General features: G+C 37.0%; 1 protein-coding gene across 1 annotated transcript in view; it reads right to left on the bottom strand.

Moving 5' to 3' along the window:
- The window catches only part of LOC149554580 (DHHC-type zinc finger family protein), a 79745-nt gene that overhangs the window by 21996 nt on the left and 36271 nt on the right, over positions 1 to 21478 (bottom strand). The window contains exons 8-9 of the mRNA XM_089828633.1: positions 1003 to 1089; positions 671 to 754 (exon numbers count right to left, since the gene is read on the bottom strand). Of these exons, the coding sequence (XP_089684759.1) occupies positions 671 to 754; positions 1003 to 1089 (171 nt within the window). The remainder of the gene's footprint in view (positions 1 to 670; positions 755 to 1002; positions 1090 to 21478) is intronic.

Here is a 21478-nt window from a genome sequence, read left to right as displayed (position 1 = left end):
CTATTCTAATTCTCAATTCCTACGCTTGCAACCAAACGGGCCCTAAATGTTAACACAAACTAAGATCATCAAATGCAATGTAAAGATAAGTTAAATCTAGGTGTCCATCTATCTATCTATCTTGTATATCCAGGAGATGCAGTGACATGAAGACCTCATCTTTCAAGTTTCATGATGAATCATTGATTAGTTGGGATACGAGGTATAAATATAAAATAATGCTTTGCTTATTGACATTAAAGAACGGTCTGATACTTCAATTTGTAATAGAATTGCCCCAAGGACCATGCCACTAGTCCACATTTGGAAACACAAAAGAGTTGATTGGGTGTATAGATGTTTCGAACGATGAACAAAGGTTTAAGACTTCAAGTGAAGCAATGAAGAACCTTACTTCAATTATTGGGAAGCATGCTTGGTGGAGAATGGGGCTCATTCACACTTGTCTTTCTTTGACTGAAACTTATGTCATTTTTCTCAACCAGTTGATTTTTCTTTTGATCTGAAAGTGAAAAATTGTTGCTAAAAGGGTCTCCTTTATTTACATCATCTTATATGTAAGCCATAATTGCCTCATTTGCTACAATAAATTTAAGAGAACAATTTGCTGAAAAATGATTCCCATATTTCATCAGTAACAAAAAATGTAGTATGAAGATTAGCCACTCACGTGTGAAAAAACAAAAGCATAAGAAGAATAATTAGGCAGAACAGCATTGTAACTAGAAGTATTATCTCTAACCCTCCACGCCACCTGGCCAAAACAAACATAAGCTAGTCAGAAATTGTGTGATTGTTATTTATGACTTTCACCAATTGGAGTTTCTTTAAAAAAAATTAATTGTGAGAAAAAAAAGCACTAGATGTAACCAATTTCAAAATGATGTAAAGCAATATGTTATGGTAGGACTGTTCATATTACCATTGGTTTCTACCATCACTAGTCTGTAAAGAAATCTATCAGATATAGATAAGAAAGCTAAAACTTGAGAATATCAATACCATTCTTTTGACACATCTCTACATATCGACATAATGTACATGGCAGCTGTCCATATACACAGCATTGAGTCCTCAAAAAGATACCACCTGCGAAGTGAAATTGCAATTAAGTCCAAGTGCACAACTGTGACAATTTTGAAGCAAATTATTAGAAAACCAAACTTATTACAATTGGTGGTTAAAGTCTTATTACCATATCTACCAGGTTCAGAAAGAATATTTCATTGGGGGGGTTCATAAAAATGAGATTCAGAAATACATGATATTGTATATAGAACATAGAATTTCATAATAAATTAAGATTTGAATTCTGAAAGTAAAAATATATTGATAAATGTACATACACACTATTATCAAGAATATTGTTAATATTATTGATAGTCACCCATAATCAGGGTGACTTGAGGTCTCTAGCATGTTCACAATGCTTCCTGTAGAATCAAGTGATTTGATGTGGGCCAAACATTGAGCAAAATTTTTTCATTTGCCAAGGTTTCCAAGGCTTGCAGCTTTTTGCTTTAGTTCCACTCAAAGTGGTGTTCCAGGTGAGGACTTCATTGATATGGAAGATAGGTCGGGCCGGGTCATTGAAGCTTCTGGCAGTGTGAGTGGGTGGGGTACTTGTGTCTTAAGAATATTGTTGTTTTTAATGTCTAGCTTTGGGGGTCTGAAGTTTTTTGTTTTTAGGTTGATCTTTAGTTTTAGTCATTATGGTAATTTCTGCAGTCTTCTCTATGTAAGTTGCTCCTTTGTGGCTGGGGTCCCTTGTAGATCCTTCACCATTTAATTAAAAAAATATAATACATCATAATAATATGTCATAGGGGCATGCTCAAACAGTTTTGCCATTGTGATCCTACAATGGTGATCTAAGTTGAAATCCCAACAATAGTTATTAGTATCTCAGTGTCAAAGTGTGTGTTGATGTAATCCCACAGAATGGTATCCCTGTAATCGGTTGGTCAATAATGGTTTCGTCGGAATTATGAGTATTGTGATTGGACATGTTGGTCCCTAATTGATGCATATATAGCGTGTAGGCACTAAAAACCAAATCCTGACTATTTAATCTTAAAAAAATTGTATAGTCTAGCTAGTGAGAACCAGAGCAGTATGATTTCTATCTCTCTTTCCGCTTCATAGCATCACTCTACATGTAGGATCTTGAGAATTTATATGAGGGGTCATACAATAGCAATGCTTAATCCTCTCCCATGAAGACTCCATCCACCTCTCCCACTAGCACTGTTGCTATGGATATCCTCAAGTCTATAGATTAATATTTTGCACTCTTGCCCTCCTTGGCTGACAGTGTTTCTCCTATGAACTTTGGCTTCTCTCCATTGCTCTCAAATCCTCACAAACATGTTACTTGTATGATTATTGTGAAGGCTATTTTGCAAATAAATTAGAGAATCGTTCTGCTCTAGGTTAATACTTGCAAGCCGTAAAAACCAAGGTGGTTGACTGCTTAATGCTAAGCATAGCAACTCTATTTGGGATAAAGACAGTGAAGCATTGGTAAATGCTAATTCTATAATGAATATTTTCCACTATGAGGTCAACATAAAGGGGCCAATTGCATGTTCTAGGATTCCTAAAAAGGCAAAAACCTTGCCAATTGTTCAATTTGATACAATGGAATGTGGTTGCCATGGAATAAATCTTGAGGGAACTTGCCCAAGTTCAATGGTTTTCAGCCACTTTTGGAAAATCTTCACAAAAGGGCATTAATGCATTGTGTTCCATTGCTTTAGAAGTGTGTGAATCTTTTTCCATTGACCTAGATTTCTTTGTGATTTCTTGTTTTTCTTCAAAAGATTGAGACTAGTTCATAAAATACAAAAACATTGATTACCAAGATATTTGATAATCAACTATGCAGAAGTCTCCTTAAATAAGAGTTACAAAAGATTTGTTAGAATTCAATTGCATGATAAAAAATATCTGCACTTCAATCCTCAATTCGACAATATAGTAACATCAACAATGCCATGAATCTCAAAATGTAGCCCACAGCCCAGATCAAATCGAGTCTAGAGGTTATATGAGAGATGAATCAACCCAATGCTTCCTAAGTCTACATTGGCTGAAAACTTCAGCACCTTCTCCGTAGGTGCACATGAGATTTTACAATCTATGATTTTGAACTTGTCAAGTACTACTGTTTCAAGTATTGTATGTGGAGTATATATCATATACAACACAGCCCTCCTCCTGCCAACCCCACATTGAGGCCCTCTATCTCTCCATCTAGAAAACTCATCCTTATGTCCCCTTGTCCCCTAGAGTCGATGTACTATTTGTTTTTTATTATAAACGTCCATCTCAAAGTCCAAATAAACAGAGGCAATACATAAAATCATCAGATTGTAATCAGGAAAACATCAGCTAAAACTATCCAAAATGTGGTACCGAGATCCCTAGTTTATCTAATGCCTATATCCCAGGATGATTCCATAGACTAAAAATAGCATATTGTTTTTACAAGCTGGAACCTATTATCTTCAATCAAAGATGTCTTATTGTATCGCCTATTTGTGTCATATGTTGGTCAAGTGTAACGCCCTCCTACAAGTCTCCTATGTTGCTTAGATACTCTTCATTTTTTTGTGTGAGACAACCAACTTTTGATTTAGGAAGTTAATGAACCCTTTTCAAAAAACCTGAAAAACTTGAAAGGATACATGTTGTAACTAGCTTGCTCCACTGAAGGCTTTATTCGACATTTTTATGGCCAAAATCAAGTCTTAGTTGTAATGTCCCCGTTTTTGGAGCAGTTAATTATTTATAAAGTTATCAATAAAAAATATATTACAAGATAACTTTATATTTAATTAACTTAATAAAGTGATATATTTTATAAAGTCATTAAATAAAACAATCTTCTAGAGGTTGCTGGAAGAAGCGGAGAAAAAATTAAAAAGGAGGCCAACCTATCGAGAAAAAAAGAAAAAATAGGCATTGAGGGCTCATTGCCTATCATCGAGATTTATATTGATATTTGCTGATGTGCATTGTGGAGCCTAGGGTTTCTGCAAGTAGTCACAATTGGCCATTGAGAACGAAAACTCTCAATTGGTACGCAATTTTGAGGGTGTGAAAGATCACCTAAATTATTGCAGCGGTGGGAAGGATATTTCAGTCCTTTCACTTGTGGTTAATTGCTGGTTTAGAGTTTCAATTGGAGTTGCACTTTCATCATATCATCTTCAACATTCAATCTCCAGCATTTGATCAATCCAAGTTCTTCATTTCAGTCTATAGTTGTAACAAGTTCTTAGTTGAATTCAATCAATTAGGGTTTGTCTGTAATGTGCCATGTTGTAATGTTTCAATGCTGAAAATTGTATATCATATGTAAAAACATTTGGTGACCATTGAATGAATACATTGGCACTATTTTACATCCGTTATTTAAGTAGAACAATTTCTTTTATCCAGCAATATACTTTCAGCAGTGTGTTAAATTTAGGGTTTTTTTTTAGTGGCCTATTGGTAAAGGGTCATTACAGTGGTATCAAAGCGGTTTCTTGCTAGCCTGACAAGGTTACCCAACCACCATTTAATTTAGTTTACAAAAGAAAAAAAAAACCAAAAGGGTTCTATTTACATAGGGAACCAGAATAACTGAGAACATGGCTGAAAGACATTCTCAAAGCCCACCCAAAATTATGCGCAATGATGAGGCTTTACAGCATCAGGAGAGGCTTCTACACTCAATAGAGGCAAGTACACAGGTAATGATGGTTATGATGCAACATTTGATTGGGGAAAATAGGAGAAATAATCATAATAATAACCAGGATGACAGAAGCATAGCATGATCACAACATAGGACACGGTCTGGAACATCTGACAGACCCACACGTCCTACATTCAGAGAAGAAACTCCAGCATGCACACCTAATGCTATGGTAACAGATATTGTAGATGAACTCCGGCAAGCAAGGAATGAGTGGAATATGTACAAGATGGATGGACATTTGACAAGTACCTGAACTACAGAGCTGCGAGGCAGAAGCAGGTAGATAAACACAGTGAGTTGCAACAAGTCACCAACAAGTTGGTATTACCCACATTTGATGGCAGTGGAAAAATGACTGCTCGTGCTTGGATTCATAAGGTGGACACTTTCCTATCTCTAAAGACTATGACAAAATTTGAAGCACTCAAGTATGCCACTTTACACTTAGATGGGGCATCACATGATTGGTGGACACATGGCATGATCACATTGCAACACAATCAGGTAACCACTTATCAGGAGTTTGTGGATAGATTGATAGAAAAGTTTGATAAAAAAAATCTTGAAGTTTATTTCTGGGAGTTAGCCCAATTGAGACAGTCAGGAGGCTTAGAACAATTTATCAATGACTTCCAGAAGCTTGCAGTGATGGTACCTGACATTTCAGAAAGGAGGCTAGTCATTTTATTCACAAAGGGATTAACTGAACCACTCAAGGGGTGGGTAAAGGCCTTTGATCCTCCTACATTACAGGAAGCCATGAAGAAAGCCCGCAGTATGGAACTTGCAGCTCCAGCAAACCGGTTTAGTTCAAAGGGTTTTTCATCATTTTAAGATAACAAAGAGGAATTCCGCAAGGGTAAAGAGAAGGTTAGTGACTCAAAAGGCAAGACAGCTGCACCTTGGGATAAGGAAACACTTAATGACCTGCGTAGGAAGAAGCTATGCTTCTTTTGCAAAGGTCCCTATGAGTTTGGTCATGATTGTCCTATGAGGCCTAAGGGGAAGCCTAACCGGGTGATATGGGCTTATTACGAAGGTTCAGATTCAAACATCTCAGAGCACCATGATGAGGATCTTGATGAGGCAGAGGGTGAACAAGAGTTAGATAGTGCTGAGAAAAAAGAGGCTCTAGAGCTACATTTACAGAAGGCACGTCTGTCTAGTATTCAAAGAGAGGGATCTTTCAGATTTCGAGGAGTCTTGGCAGGACAGAAGGTTATTACTCTGTTGGATACAAGTGCCACGCATAATTTCATTGATGCACGATTTGTGGAGAGGCGTGGACTCATTATCGAGGAGTTTGAGGGACTAAGAATCAAGGTAGCCGATGGATATACTGTTCGTTGTGACAGGATGGTGCGAGATCTACCTTTGCACTTGAAAAACTATGAGTTTAAGGCGGCCTATCATGTGGTCAACATGGGTGACATGGACATAGTACTTGGGATGAAGTGGCTACATTCTTTGAAGGAGGTTACCCTGAGATTGGAGGATATGGAGATACGATTCGTGGTAGATGGCAGGACTCATGTGCTGAAGGCTATCCATAATGGTGATGTCAGGACTATCTCATTTAGGCAGTTGGAGAGATTAGCCAGGCATAATAATATAGAGTGGGTGGCAATATGCGCCTTGATGCCTACCCAGGAGGAGCAACATAAGACTGAATATCATCCAGATATTCAAAAATTGAGAATCAAGTATGAGAAGGTATTCAGTGAGATTCCACCAAGCAGACCACCAGATAGAGGTATTGAGCACATTATCGAGCTGGAGGAAGGCACTAAGCCTGTCATGATCACACCATACCGGCACCCAAAACAACTCAAGGATGAGATCGAGAGGACCATCAAGGAGTTGCTAGCAATGGGACACATCCGACCAAGTAAGTCACCTTTTGCATCTTCTGTTGTTTTGGTAAAAAAGAAGGATGGTACTCTAGGGATGTGTATTGATTACAGGGTGTTGAATAAGAGAACTATAAAGAACAGGTATCCCATCCCACGCATCGATGAGCTGATAGACGAATTGCATGGGGCTTGGTTTTTCACAAAAATTGATTTGAGATCGGGCTATTACCAGATCAAAGTTCGAGAGCAAGATATTGAAAAAACTGCTTTCAGATGTCATTGTGGGCATTTTGAGTTTGTAGTCATGCCTTTTGTTTTGACTAATGCACCTGCCACTTTTCAGTCCACTATGAACAAGGCCTTCCACTATCAGTTGAGAAAATTTGTGCTAGTATTCTTTGATGATATTTTGATCTATAGTAGGACATGGCAGGAACATTTAGAGCACTTGGAGACAGTATTGAGCATTTTACAGAGGGAGTCCTTGTATGCCAAGGAGTCCAAATGTGATTTGGGGATGACAGAACTATTGTATCTTGGACACATCATTAGTGCAGAAGGAGTGCGAATGGATTTTGAAAAGATTCGTGCTATTGTTGATTGGCCACCACCAGAGAACCTTACACAATTAAGGGGGTTCCTTGGTCTATGTGGATTCTATCACAGGTTTGTCAATGGCTACTCATGACATGCAGCACCCATGACAGATTTGCTGAAGAAAGGGGGATTTGTGTGGACTCAGGAGGCACAAGAATGTTTTATGTGGTTCAAGGAAATAATGACTACATGCCCAGTATTAGCATTGCCTAATTTCACGAAGCCATTCGAGCTTCAATGTGATGCTTCTGGAGAGGGAGTTGGTGTTGTACTCATGCAAGACAAGCATCCTATAGCTTATGAGAGCAGGAAACTTAGAGGGCCTGAGAGATCATTCAGCATATATGATAAAGAGATGTTGCCCATCATGCATGCCCTGGCCAAATTCAAACAGTATCTTGTGGGCAGCAAATTTTGTATTAAAACTAATCATAATAGTTTGAGGCACTTTTTAGGTCCCGCTTCTGCTAACGATCATTCAGGTCCCACTAACCTAAAAAGTGCCTCAAACTATTATGATTAGTTTTAATACAAAATTTACTGCCCACAAGAGTTAGCAGAAGTGGGTGAGTAAGTTACAGGCTTATGATTTTGATATCACCTATGTTAAGGGGACACAGAATATTGTTGCAAATGCTTTATCCCGTAGGCCACAACTCACTTCTATGATTCAGATATCAGAGGACTGGCGACACTTGATTGTAGCAGAATATGCCAAAGACACATGGGCCTCTGATATAGTGGAGGGAAAAGCGATCGACACCAGGTACACTCTCGTAGATGATTTGATCATTTACAAGAATAGGATTTACTTAGTCCTAGGATCGAAAGTGAAGTAGTTGATTTTGAGAGCATTCCATAATTCACCTACAGCAGGCCATCCTGGGTATTTCAAGACTTACAGGTTAGTACGAGAACGGTTCACTTGGAAGGGACTTAAGGCTGATGTTTTGCGGTATGTGCGTAAAGCCAAGTTTGCCAGGAGAACAAACAAGAGCACACTTATCCAACAGGGCTCCTACAACCACTTCCTATTCCTGACAGGAAGTGGGAGTGCATCTCTATGGATTTTATCACGGGGTTGCCCAAGGCCCAGGGGCGCGATTGTATCTATGTGGTGGTGGATAGGCTGACAAAATATGCTCACTTCTTCCCTATCGCTACTACATACTCAGCAACTCAAGTGGCAAAGGTCTTCTTCAGGGAAGTTTTTAGATTACATGGTTTGGCTTGGAGCATTGTGAGTGACAGAGATAGCCGCTTCATGAGTCACTTTTGGCAGGAGGTATTGCAGTTGTGTGGCACTGAGCTTACACTTAGCACCAGTTATCGCCCATAGACCAATGGTCAAACGGAGATTGTAAACAAATGGGTGGAAGGGTATTTGAGGAATTATGTGGCAGATCAATAGCGAGCTTGGGTCAGATGGATATATCTCTGTGAGTATTGTTACAATACTACACATCATATGACTACACAAATGACACCCTTCATGGCACTTTACAGTTATGAGGCACCTAGTTTCTTAGATTTGTTGTTGGCAGACAGTCGAGTACCTCGAGCAAGTGAACTATTACAGGAAAGTAAGGATATAGTTGCTACTCTCAGAGACAACATTGTTAGAGCTCAGAACCAACAAAAGCAGTATGCAGACAAGAAGAGGATTGAGCGTAGTTTTGAAGTAAATGATATGGTTTACCTCATGTTGCAGCCATATAGGCAGACCACTCTCAAGAAGAGTGGTGCAGAGAAACTCAAGCCACCCTATTATGAACCATTCAGGATCATCAAGCGAGTTGGTGAGGTGGCTTATGAGTTGGAGCTTCCCACAAATAGTAAAGTGCACAATGTGTTTCATGTATCACACCTCAAAAAGGCGTTGGGTCAAAATGTGATGCCTTCTACAGTATTACCTCCCTTGGATGATGAGGGGAAACTGATCTTAGTGCCAGAATCCATTCTGGATGGTAGAGAGAAGCAGCTTCGGAGGAAAGTAATCAGAGAGTATCTAGTTAAGTGGAAAGATTTACCTATTGAAGATGCTACTTGGGAGGGAGAAGTGATTTTGCAGCATCCAGCATTAAGATTGCTTGAGGCCAAGCAATTTTAGGAGGGGCAGATCTGTAATGTCCCCATTTTTGGAGTAGTTAATTATTTATAAAGTTATCAATAAAAAATATATTACAAGATAACTTTATATTTAATTAACTTAATAAAGTGATATATTTTATAAAGTCATTAAATAAAACAATCTTCTAGAGGTTGCTGGAAGAAGCGGAGAAAAAATTAAAAAAGAGGCCGACCTATCGAGAAAAAAAAGAATAAATAGGCATTGAGGGCTCATTGCCTATCATTGAGATTTATATTGATATTTGTTGATGTGCATTGTGGAGCCTAGGGTTTCTGCAGGTAGTCACAATTGGCCATTGAGAACGAAAACTCTCAATTGCTACGCAATTTTGAGGGTGTGAAAGATCACCTGAATTATTGCAGCGATGGGAAGGATATTTCAGTCCTTTCACTTGTGCTTAATTGCTGGTTTGGAGTTTCAATTGGAGTTGCACTTTCATCATATCATCTTCAGCATTCAATCTCCAGCATTTGATCAATTCAGGTTCTTCATTTCAGTCTGTAGTTGTAACAAGTTCTTAGTTGAATTCAGTCAGTTAGGGTTTGTCTGTAATGTGCCATGTTGTAATGTTTCAGTGCTGAAAATTGTATATCATATGTAAAAACATTTGGTGACCATTGAATGAATACATTGGCACTATTTTACATCCGTTATTTAAGTAGAACAATTTCTTTTATTCAGCAATATACTTTCAGCAGTGTATTAAATTTAGGGTTTTTTTTAGTGGCCTATTGGTAAAGGGTCATTACATTAGTGCTTTGAAATTTGCACATGTTCTATAGAGAACTTGCAATGTTTTGTTCTTAAAATTAGGAAGCAAGGTTGAGACACCTTGCTTAACATTATTCCACTTGTTGAACTCATTGTAAGAGCAAAGAGAATGCTAACACTGCCAACCATATGGTAGGAGTCAAAAGCGACAATGTCAAAGGTAAATTTTGAACCATAAAATAGAACTTATTTTTAATAAGAATGAGATGTAGAATAAAATATTTAAATAAAATGTAGACGTAGATTAACAAGATATGTTTAGACCTTACTGGAAATGTCTGACTTGTACAACAGACAATTTGCATTTTGCTACAAATTTCAGGTTTGCATGTTGATCCCAATTGAAAATAAAAAAGTAAAATAAAAAGATACCGTGGAGTGCCAATAACATTATTTACATAATAAACTTTGATCGGCCTCATTTATTTTAACAAAAAAATCACAAATCTACAATACCTAGATCATGGACAAAGATAAGCCCCATGCTACTAAAACAAAGATGCAATTCACTCTATCTATTCTCCATCTTGTCATAATTGTATCCATTGTATTCTATATGTTAATATACTTAAGGACCTGGATTACTGAAAGGGGGGTTGAATTACTAATAAATGAGATTCAAACTTCAAACCAAAACTTCACAATACTAATTAAACAATATCAGATCTGACACTTATTCATCCATTCCATGTTAACTTGTGAAACTATCAATAAGACAGCTAACAAAAACATCACTAAGTAACACAATAGCACCAATATTTTTATCGTGGAAACCCTTGGTAAGAGAGAAAAACCAGTGGGAATTAATGCCCACAAATCTTAGCACTCTTCTGAAATGCACCTTGTTAAAGGCTTGACCCTGTTAGGAGCTTACGATAATGCCCATATACGAGCAAAACCTACTAGGAGTCACCCATTTAGGATTTTCCTCTAGCTGTAAAGAGCCCAAGTGGCTCTAACTGGCTATGCTGATGGATGACGATATTGTTTTTGAAAAGTATGTTGTTTTTCCGTATTTTTTGAAAATCTATATGAAAATAAAATACAATGCAAGGAAAAAATAAATAACAATAGATAAGTGATTTCCAACTTATTCACTTATTGTCTTTGCACTTATATCATTTGCCGAATACAAATTAATGTATTTTTTTCCATAATGAACAAGGAACCTGGTATGTGCCAAAATCAAACTGGCTTAAGTTAGGGAATGCCAAAATCGCAGCTGATATAATAAATGTTGCCTTCCAAACTATGTCCAGCACCTTGTGGAGGCTCACATGGCTGTCAAGACTCAAGACAATGCCACACCAAGGAACCAATCTCACACCCAGATTGTGAGTATTGCAGCAGGGTCGGGATTCTTATTGGCATCTAAAATCAGGGCCCAATGGGAAATTACGGGTTCCTCTAATGCATTCAGACACTGAGAAATATGCCACCCAGCTATGATGAAAACGATAGCAATATGGATGCCAAAAAGACAGAAATAATGGCACTTTTTTGCAGAAAATAGTGACGCCTTAAAGCAGAGATTAAGAACACCCAGAAATGCAAGAAATATACACGCCAAAAATGCAGAGGCAAGATTGCTCAATGGCAGCAATTATAAACTCCAAATCTCAGCACAGAATTACCCTCTAGAAATAGTAAACACAGTAATGAAGGCACCCAAATTCAGATTGAACTCCATAAATATGCTAAAATCATTGCTGGTAAAGACAAACTGCCGCTGCCTACATCACACTGCTAAACATAGCAATCACCCCAAATTAGACATACTAAAAATAGCAAATCTACCACAAAGACCATCAAAACTCACTGTTACCTCACGAGGGTCACAATGATAACCTGACCAATCCTAACTACAGGAACCTGCAAAAATGGGGGCATTACACTGGCCCTATTAGGAGCTTTATCCTGTTAGACGTAACCTTGTAAAAGTATTTCTAACTCAAACTAATGAGGCAGACTGCAAATCATTCTATGCTTTTAACCCAACTCAAGTCAAAGAGACTTATTCTATGGTCAGTCCGAACCGTTTATTTGGAAATAGAACTTCACCATTGCTTGAACAAATCCAATTTAGTTCATCATCTGCATCTGCTTCCAGGCATTCTACTACCTGCTCAATCGTACAACCCTTCTCAATCGCACTCTTTTACAAAAATAACAGTCTGCCATATTAATAGACATCTTAACATTAAGGCAATCCACTACCTTAACCTAAATGTGTTGCACCTAAAATCCACCTTCAATTGACCAGAACATTAACCAAACACCAATCCATCAACAGGTCATACCACTCGATCATCCATTTGAATTGCTTGTCGATTCAACAAAGAACATCTAGTTATATCACTTTTTTCAATTAATATGCACAACTCCAAGAAATTTGATCACAACTAACAAAGTATAATCAGTCCATTAGAACCCATTGGTTCTACATCATTGTCAGATCATCAAACAACTTACATCGCAAAAGATCTACAAAAAACGACCTACATGTTACCATTTAGAGATCAAACACAAACATCCAACTTGTTCTTCACTTTCCTTTCTTAGCTTCCTTCAAACGATCCAAAACATTCCCTCCTGTAAACCAAACCATGCGCGATCATAGAATCATTTACTGTCTATCATAAACTGTTCAACCTGGTTGTATAGTCACACTTAAATCTTTCATAGGTCTTGACCAATTGCTTCTCTACATGTGCAATGGTAGACATGTCATCAATAGACTCTCCTAAGTCAATTGGAACTACCAGACACTCTAACTCATTCTGCACAACAACATTCAAGTCGTTTATCTCACTATACACTCAAGAACATAACCACTGCTAACTTCTGGTTACCAATACACTTCAACCTTAGAGTTGACATCAATGACAACACAATAACCTGTCAAAGAACCGTCAAACAACAAATAACCTATCAAACAACCATCAAACATATGATGTTACAGCACTTCAAGGCAACCTGCATTAGTTATGCCAACACTAAAATGTTTTCAGTCCCATAGCCATCATTAGTACATCTTCATCACTGTCGTAACCACACAGGCTTTCTATTAAAACAGATGAATCTTTTGCTGCAAAAATATAAGTTATTGGGAAGAATGCTCCATCATCTTAGCATTGCCTGTGGAGTCTTGCCCATTGCCAACATCTTGGGATTTAGGGATTGGAATGACTAGAGATTTGGGCACCATATTTTGTGATGTCCCCTACTAGGAGGCTACCAATTTCCACTCTTTAACATACATCACTATACATCTAAATCAAATTGAATTAAGAAACAATGAATGATTTGTAATGCATTTGACAAGTAACATACTTAAGCCCAATTCCTTTTCTCCTAAACATGTCTACACTAAGGACAGGGAGTATTGTCATAGGGTGCTCAAAACCCAATCTACAAGTAGGCTCCCTCAAGGTTTTTGGAACACACAGTCATACTCATCTTGGGACTACTCCCTCAAGGCTTCGGACATACATTCCCTTACCCTATTTCACTCCCTACAACCAACCTATCCTTGAAAGGGGCTATAGAGAGTGATTAAGTAATGGGCTATGAATATACTAACTTTAATGGATTATTATGAATAATCATGTTATCAACTATATAAACTAGACTGCAGATCAATCATAATTGCAGATAAATATCCAGTTTAGACCCCAGGTTATCATCCCAATCTGACGTTCAACAGTGGCTGCAGTAATCTCCCAGCCTAAGAAGTTTGACTCCCAATTTAGATGTTGGAACATGTGATTCCTCCTCCTTGACTGATCTCTTCCTTATGTCGAATGCCAGATATAGTTTATAATTTGATTCTTCGATGCCTATTGAAGATAGGTTGAGAGTCCTATATGGAATGAAAAGTCACTTCTTGAAAGTCATGTCTCCCAATTATTTGTTAATGCCTCCCTCCACTAATCATATCCCTTGACTTAATTGTATCTTTTTATGTAGATACCGATGATAGCTTATCATCATATTCCTTCTCAATCAGTCTGATGTTTATCAGTAGTTATTGGTATTCTTAATCAGCACCTTATAATTGCTGAGTTGTAAAGATGCAATGGGGATAAGTATGATGACTTAGTGTCTTCCATCTTCTCATGCTCCCTCGTTATTATGATTGCTAAATGTTGGAATCAAATCCCATTGCTGACTATATCCCCACTAATGGCCTCTATTCTGACTAGCGCCTGTTATTAGTTGTTGCAGTCTTGGTTACCATCTTGAACACCTCTGTGTGAATGTAAATTAAATTTATATCAGATTTGATTGATTTCTAATCTTGGATTTATTGTCTGTGGATTCTGATCAGAATGTGATAGTGCTGATAAGTTTCAATTGTATGTGGTACATATTCAATTTTTAAAAATACTGAATTTGCAAGATATAATCTCAGAACTCATGGTAAGGCAGAGCATTAATGAATTTCAATGCTCTCTTGCCTGGCTGATTAAGAGCATATATATGGTTTGAGTAGACTATGTCTTAGGTGGACGTGTCTCAAAGAAGAGACATGTCCACTCAAGACATATCTTTTCCCTAATCAGCGATTTGTTTAAACAAAGTAACCGATTACCAATCAGTGTCTATTATAATTGGTTTGAGCTTAATTGAAACCTTCACACAAAGACACCGATCTCCAAGGGAATTCAATCAGACTTCGATCTGATTACATATATGCAAATAAGCAGTTTACACGATCATGACTCGACCAGTAGAAGAACATGAAATGTTATATAATAGATCTGTATGAAGTTGAGTCTGAACAGATCGATATACTTGGAGGAGAATACAGATTTAGTGGATGATACTATAATAACCCGCATTCTAATATATATGTGTATGATAAGTAAAGTGTATTATGTGTGCACGTATCTTATTATATTATCATCCAATTTATCTGAACGAAGCTATTCATCAACACTCCCTCTTAGCTAGGGAAGATAAAGAATCTAACCAAGTGTGTGTGTGTGTGTGTATACATATATATCACAATAGGCTCATCTATTGTGAAAAGAGATATCACCTAACTCATAATTTTGGAGGATATAATATGCTCAAGAATATCAAGTCACGTGAAATTCTTTCTATATATATCCAAGTTATGTGCACAGACATCATATCTGATGATGTCTACCATAATCACTCGTGGCATATCCACAAAAACACTTATCCACCATGATTTTCTCATAAGGCACATGATGGTCTTCAACTAATATCAAGTCTCATGATATCTATCAAAATGTCCAAGAGATACTTAAATATCATAACATGTCCACGAATATCAAGTCACGTGATATTCATCATAATAGAGAACTAATCATTGTAAAGTCGTCAACTTTCAACAATGTACACAAGGGAGCCCATAAAGTCATGGAGTCACACACATGAGAATGAAAGATTTTACACAAAGTTACCACAGATTCTCTCACAAGGTGTTGTCATACATGATATCCACCATGAACCATATCAGAGGATGGGTCCACATTGGCTCAATTTATAGGGTGGAAACAATGGCTTTTACCTCAAAACTTCTCTCTCTAAAGCTCCAAGTACATTCGCCAACCTTCTCAGCTCCTCATCCAAGGTTGCTTCGAGTGTAATGTCAGATTTCCTCTAAATGCTATTTTCCTCTTCTTCCAAAATGTTTCAGCCATCAACTTAGTCCCGTGATTGTAAGCATTTAAGTATCCATCTGTCCTCAAAGACTAATTTTAACAGATCCTCTAGCTGCTCCCTCTTGTCATAGAAAAATATCCTTCTTACATAATTCCAATCATAGAAAATAATTTTCTTTAATAGACCCACATCTTCTAGCATGATCAACATATAACTAAGATCTAAAACCACTTTGGAGCTACAGCCTAAGATCGAGTCCTCTGCAATGCCTCGATAGCATACCTAATGCACCATTCTTCTTTTCCTATAAGAACATCCCTAGAGACAAAGGAAAAGATCAAGGCAAATAGCTTTTATAGTACATACATATAAGAGAGTGTCTATAATAAGCAAATAAATGTAACACTTAAGGATAATATTTACATTTATGTGCATCAACATCCTTGATACAAGTTGCTTCCAATGCAGGTCCACATGCAACAGATCAGAAAACGTCTCCATATAATCATTTCTTCAACGCATCAAATATGGCAAACAATTCAAACAAGAGACAAATGATAAGAACCACTGATGAATGAGAGTATTCACTTTTCATGATTGTTTTTTCAAACTTATCAAGTTTTCTGCATTCCAGTGTAATTTTCAGAGCCTGTTTAAAACTATAATATTCAGAAAACATTAATCTGAATGCAGATTTTTGAACAAACGATGTATTCACACTTTACAACAGCAATCAGAATGCAGAGTTTTGAACAAATGATGCATTCCACATTTGAGCATCAAATGATCACAAGTATTGCAGGCTCACTAGTAAAGCTAAATGACAATATGAACTACAATCTCCTACACTATTCTGCAGTGCTGCAAAGTGAATACAGTCCAGAATGTTCCTGTAATGTCCCCGTTTTGGTTATTGTTTGCGTGCCGGATCAGTCTACCATGGACTCTCGTAGACTGGTGGTTATGATGAGAGAGTCATTCTGGCGTTTATTTGAGGATTGGATGGTTTATTATGCTCTTGGAGATATTATTTTATCATTACTTTTTATACGCGGCCTACATGTTATAATTTTAAGTTGAGGTTGCACTTTTTATTTTATAAAGTTATTTGATTATAAAAGTGCATTATAATGGGATTTTATAATGGTTGCTTCTAGAAGTTCTTAGTAACTTCTTAGAAAAGTGAATAAATAGAGGGCTTGGCCTCTCATTTGGAAAGACGGGAATTGATGATTCTACTACCATTTTCTTTGAGCATTTGTGGCACCATCCAGGTCTGCAAATATTCAGCATAATCCTTGAGAACGATACCTCTCAAGAGATTGCATAACTAAAGAAGTGAAAGACCTTTTGAAGGGTTGCACTTTGGAAGTGGTATTCAACCATTTCAAGATGAGCTTAATTTACTACCTGAGGGTTTGATTTTTTTTTTAAAAAGCAGATACGAAAAAGCAGAATCGAAAAAGTAGTCCGAAAAAGCAGGTCCGAAAAAGCAGCTCGAAAAAGCAAATATGAAAAAAGCAGATCCGAAAAAGCATTTCAAGTTGAGCTTCATTGAGTTTCAGACTTGGACTGAGGTTTGATATTTTGGAGTTCTGTTTGGTGAGGGATTGCATCATTGTTCAATTGGAGGACTTCACAAGAAGATTCATTGTAAATCTGATATCAACTGGTGCTTTTCGAAAGTCTGGCTGGGATTACATTTTATCATCATTGGGTCATCAATATTGGTCCAAATCTCATGCAATCAGTTTTAAAGCATTCCAATAGCCTGGGCGTTTCAGTCTGTACCATTTTTGGCTGCCAGTGTTGAGGGCAAAAATTAATACATTTTCAGTTCAGTGCCGTACTGTACGGCCTGCTTCAGAACAGTGTACGACCTGCAGCAAAGGACAGTTTGGTTAAGTGCAAATTTGTTGTTCTTCATCAGCATATGACCGTCTGCAGTTACATCAGTACCAGGTTCTTCTATTATCATTGCAATAGCTAAATATCAGTAGGCAGTAGGAGTAATGAGGGTTTGCATTGTTTGTTGAATTCAGTCTCAGTTTTGTACCCAGCTATATAATCACTGTACACCTTGTTCCATGAGCTTGATAGATCTTTGTAATCAGTCCCAGCATTGAACAATTTTGTAAGTAGTTTCTTTGTACCAAATAGTTTGCCAAATCTGAAGATGCAATTGTTCTAAGAAGGGCTACATATTGGCACTGTTTTTGCTTCATCTAGTTAATTTATTGCTCAACAGTTCCTAGAACCAGTTATTTACTTCCAGCAGTATAGTTGCCAAATGTTTGATGAAATTTCATAGTACATATCCAATCTTAATCTTCAGCAGCACAGTTCAGACTTCATGCCAAGTGTTTGTAAAAATGTCTTGGCTGTAGATGCATCATATTTCCTTAGTATTTTATGCATTTAAAGTTAGCATCATATTGAGGAGCTTGCACGGTAATCGTAAAAGTTTTTTTTTGTTTTTTTTTTTTAAAACTATCTTAGCAACCATTTCTATCAAGCAACTTCAAACGGAAACGCTATATCAGCAAGTCACAAGGTTGCACATGAACTGTTTGACAAAATAACAAGTAGCAAATAAGGGCAGTTTGTGATCAGTTTTGAGCAGGGTCATTACAGTTCCTCTACCCGTTCTGAATAAACTCAACATGCATATTGGCTATAGTGAAAACTGTGACAGTCACCATTCTTTAAGTTCATGCTAATCATCAAAAAATCCAATTTCACCATTCTACCATGTTTCACAGCTATGGCAACAACCAGAGCATACAAAACTCACTTTTCAATCTCTGTCCAATTGCTCATACTAATTTCATCTAATAATATTTTGCCTTATAAGATGTGTAGTCTACAGAGGCTCCAAGTGTTGTGTTCACTTCAACATATACACAACATCTAGTTCTTCAATGTCAACTCAAATTGCTGCAGTTATGTTCTTAGTGTTAAAGCAATCTTTGATTGAATACAATATGCTGGTCACTGTATGCTTAAACCCAAATAAGGAGATGCATGAATGCTTTTCTGTTATTCAATAGACTAATTGCTTCTAGTATCTGGCAACGACTTGAGGTCACTGTTTACTATCTCTTTCTTGTTCCCAACTCCTTTCCCAAGACTTGCATTTATCTCTGGGAACACACAAGTATTTCTTTGTACTGATCAATTCTCTAATCACAAGATTTCTCCTCAGAGAAGTAATTACTATTATGTCATTCTATGTGCAATACTCCTGTTGTTCTTAACAATGGAAGCTGGGCTCAATACTCAACCACACATGCTAGCAATGGTGCCTTCATACAATGTTACAATTAAATAGGATACTTAGATTATCACCACTCCCATTGTAATACCAATTTTACTCTGCATACTCTTAATCGAGAAACTCATGATTTCTCCCACCTAGACCTCACTGGAATGGCAGGAATTTTGCAAGATTGGTTTGGATGATTGTCAGTTTCCCATTTGGTGGGTGTTGTTTAAAATACTTTAGTGGTCAACATACACAGGGATGCTCAAGGATGTGACCAGGCCCCAAGGAGGAAATGACTGAATAATGTGCAGAGGTAAAAATAGTGGCAGGCATATAAGATGGACTCACAAGGAAGCCGTGTGCACACCTTTGAAATAATAACTAAGCAGAACCAATTAATATTCAACTGAATTTAAGTCCTGTCAACCAATCTCTCTCTTCTCAACTATGGAATTTAAATTGTGACCACTACAAAAATGGATCTGTCACTGCTGAAAGAAGTTGACCAAAATGAAGTGTGAAAACCTTGAATGACAGACCAGTGGCAAAAATACAAGAGGGTCGATTAAGAAGCTACTGGAATGATCTCACCCAAGATGATAATGGCCACTAATTTATGCAACAACCAACTAAAAATGTTCGTAGAAAATAGAAGTGATGGAGCGCCAAGTTCTAATACATACTGCCCGCCAAGAAAATGTAGAGCTTCCAGACTATGCATGGGTTTTGGAAAAACTCCACAGAGAGACATTTGGCCATCACACCAATATAAATAAAAACTCTAATTATTGGAAATCGTTGGATGCGTTGGCCCTATGATTGCCTATGTGGGTCTTATTTTAACTGCTTTGTACGAAACTCACAGAAGCATTGCCCCAATTTGTAATGTTCTCGGGCTTCAGATATATTGCACACAACTATTTTATTACCTTTACAAATAACAGTCTCCGCACACAAAATGCTCAATGACGAACTTCCAGAAGCCACAATCACTCTATACAACTTTTCCCCTCTAATCCACTATTTGGTTCCTCCTCTCTGATTCTTATAAAACTGAAACAAATGAAGTTCAATTAAAGAATGAGGCGATTATCACTTCCTGGATGTGATGAATACATATCGTCTTGCCTGAAAATCAAACTGCTCCCATCCTTTGCTATGAATCATCTCCCTAAAATATAAATCGAACAGTCTCCTTGCAGAATGACTCAAGCACATTCTTTCTTCTCTGAAATATTTCACTAAATAGTCTGCCAAAATTATTGTTCTGATACTAGAAAGATCCTTACGACAGAAATTGGCTCTGATACCATGTGAATGTAAATTAAATTTAAATCAGATTTGATTAATTTCAAATCTCTGATTTATTGTCTGCAGATTCTGATCAGAATATGATAGTCTTGATAAGTTTCAATTATAAATTTATATGTGGTACATATTCAATATTCATAGATACTAAATTTGCAAGATATATTCTCAGAACTCACAATGAAGGCAGAGCATTAATGAATTTTGATGCTCTCTTGCCTGGCCGATTAAGAGCATATATATGGTTTGAGTAGACTGTCTTGGGTGGACGTATCTCCTCAAAGAGGAGATTTTCCCTAATCAGCGATTTGGTTATACAAAATAACCGATTACCAATCGGTGTCAACTATAATTGGTATGAACTTAATCAAAACCTTCACACAAAGATGCCGATCTCCAAGGGAATTATATTCTAATCAGACTTCAATCTGGTTAGATATATGCAAATAAGCAGTTTACATTATCATGACTCAATTGGTAGAAGAAGATGAAATGCTATATAATAGATCTGTATGAACAGATCGATATACTTGGAAAAGAATACAGATTTAGTGGATGATACTATAATAACCTGCATTCTAATATATATGAGTATGAGTGATAAGCAAAGTGTATTATGTGTGCATGTATGTTATTATACTATCATCCAATTTATCTGAACAAAAGCTATTCATCAACACTCTGTCTAATCTGTTTAAGGTTCCACTCAAGGGCATGCATTTTCAGTAGTTTCAGCTCATTGTTTCCTAATTTCAATTTGATAGTTTTATATATAGCTTTTACTTATTGGCTGTTTTAGATGGAGGTTTATAACAAGTTTTGCACTTCTGTTATCCTATCAGAATTGTTGTGGATCTCTTATTTGAAATTGATTTGGAATTTCCACTTCTGTTATGCTATCAGAATTGTTGTAGATCTCTTGTTTGAAGTTACTTTTGGAATTTCCCCAAATAAATCATATGTTGTTGTATATTGTTTTCATGTTATTTCTTTGTAATTGTAAGACCAATTAAATTGAGCATAGCTTCTCTTATAGATAGTGCAGTAAGCATATTCAGCACCTGAATTTTCTTTCAAAAATCTTAAAGAAAAATGCTCGCGGTCTCCCATTAAGAAACATTAATTGTTATAGATTCATTTGGGGAATCCAAAGGCTTGTAGACTTT

Source organism: Cupressus sempervirens, chromosome 5 (genome assembly GCF_028749045.1).
Source record: "Cupressus sempervirens isolate cs-2001-9-10 chromosome 5, ASM2874904v1, whole genome shotgun sequence".
NCBI lineage: Eukaryota > Viridiplantae > Streptophyta > Pinopsida > Cupressales > Cupressaceae > Cupressus > Cupressus sempervirens.
Note: the sequence above shows the minus strand (reverse complement) of the source record. Positions and strands in the feature narration are given on the sequence as shown.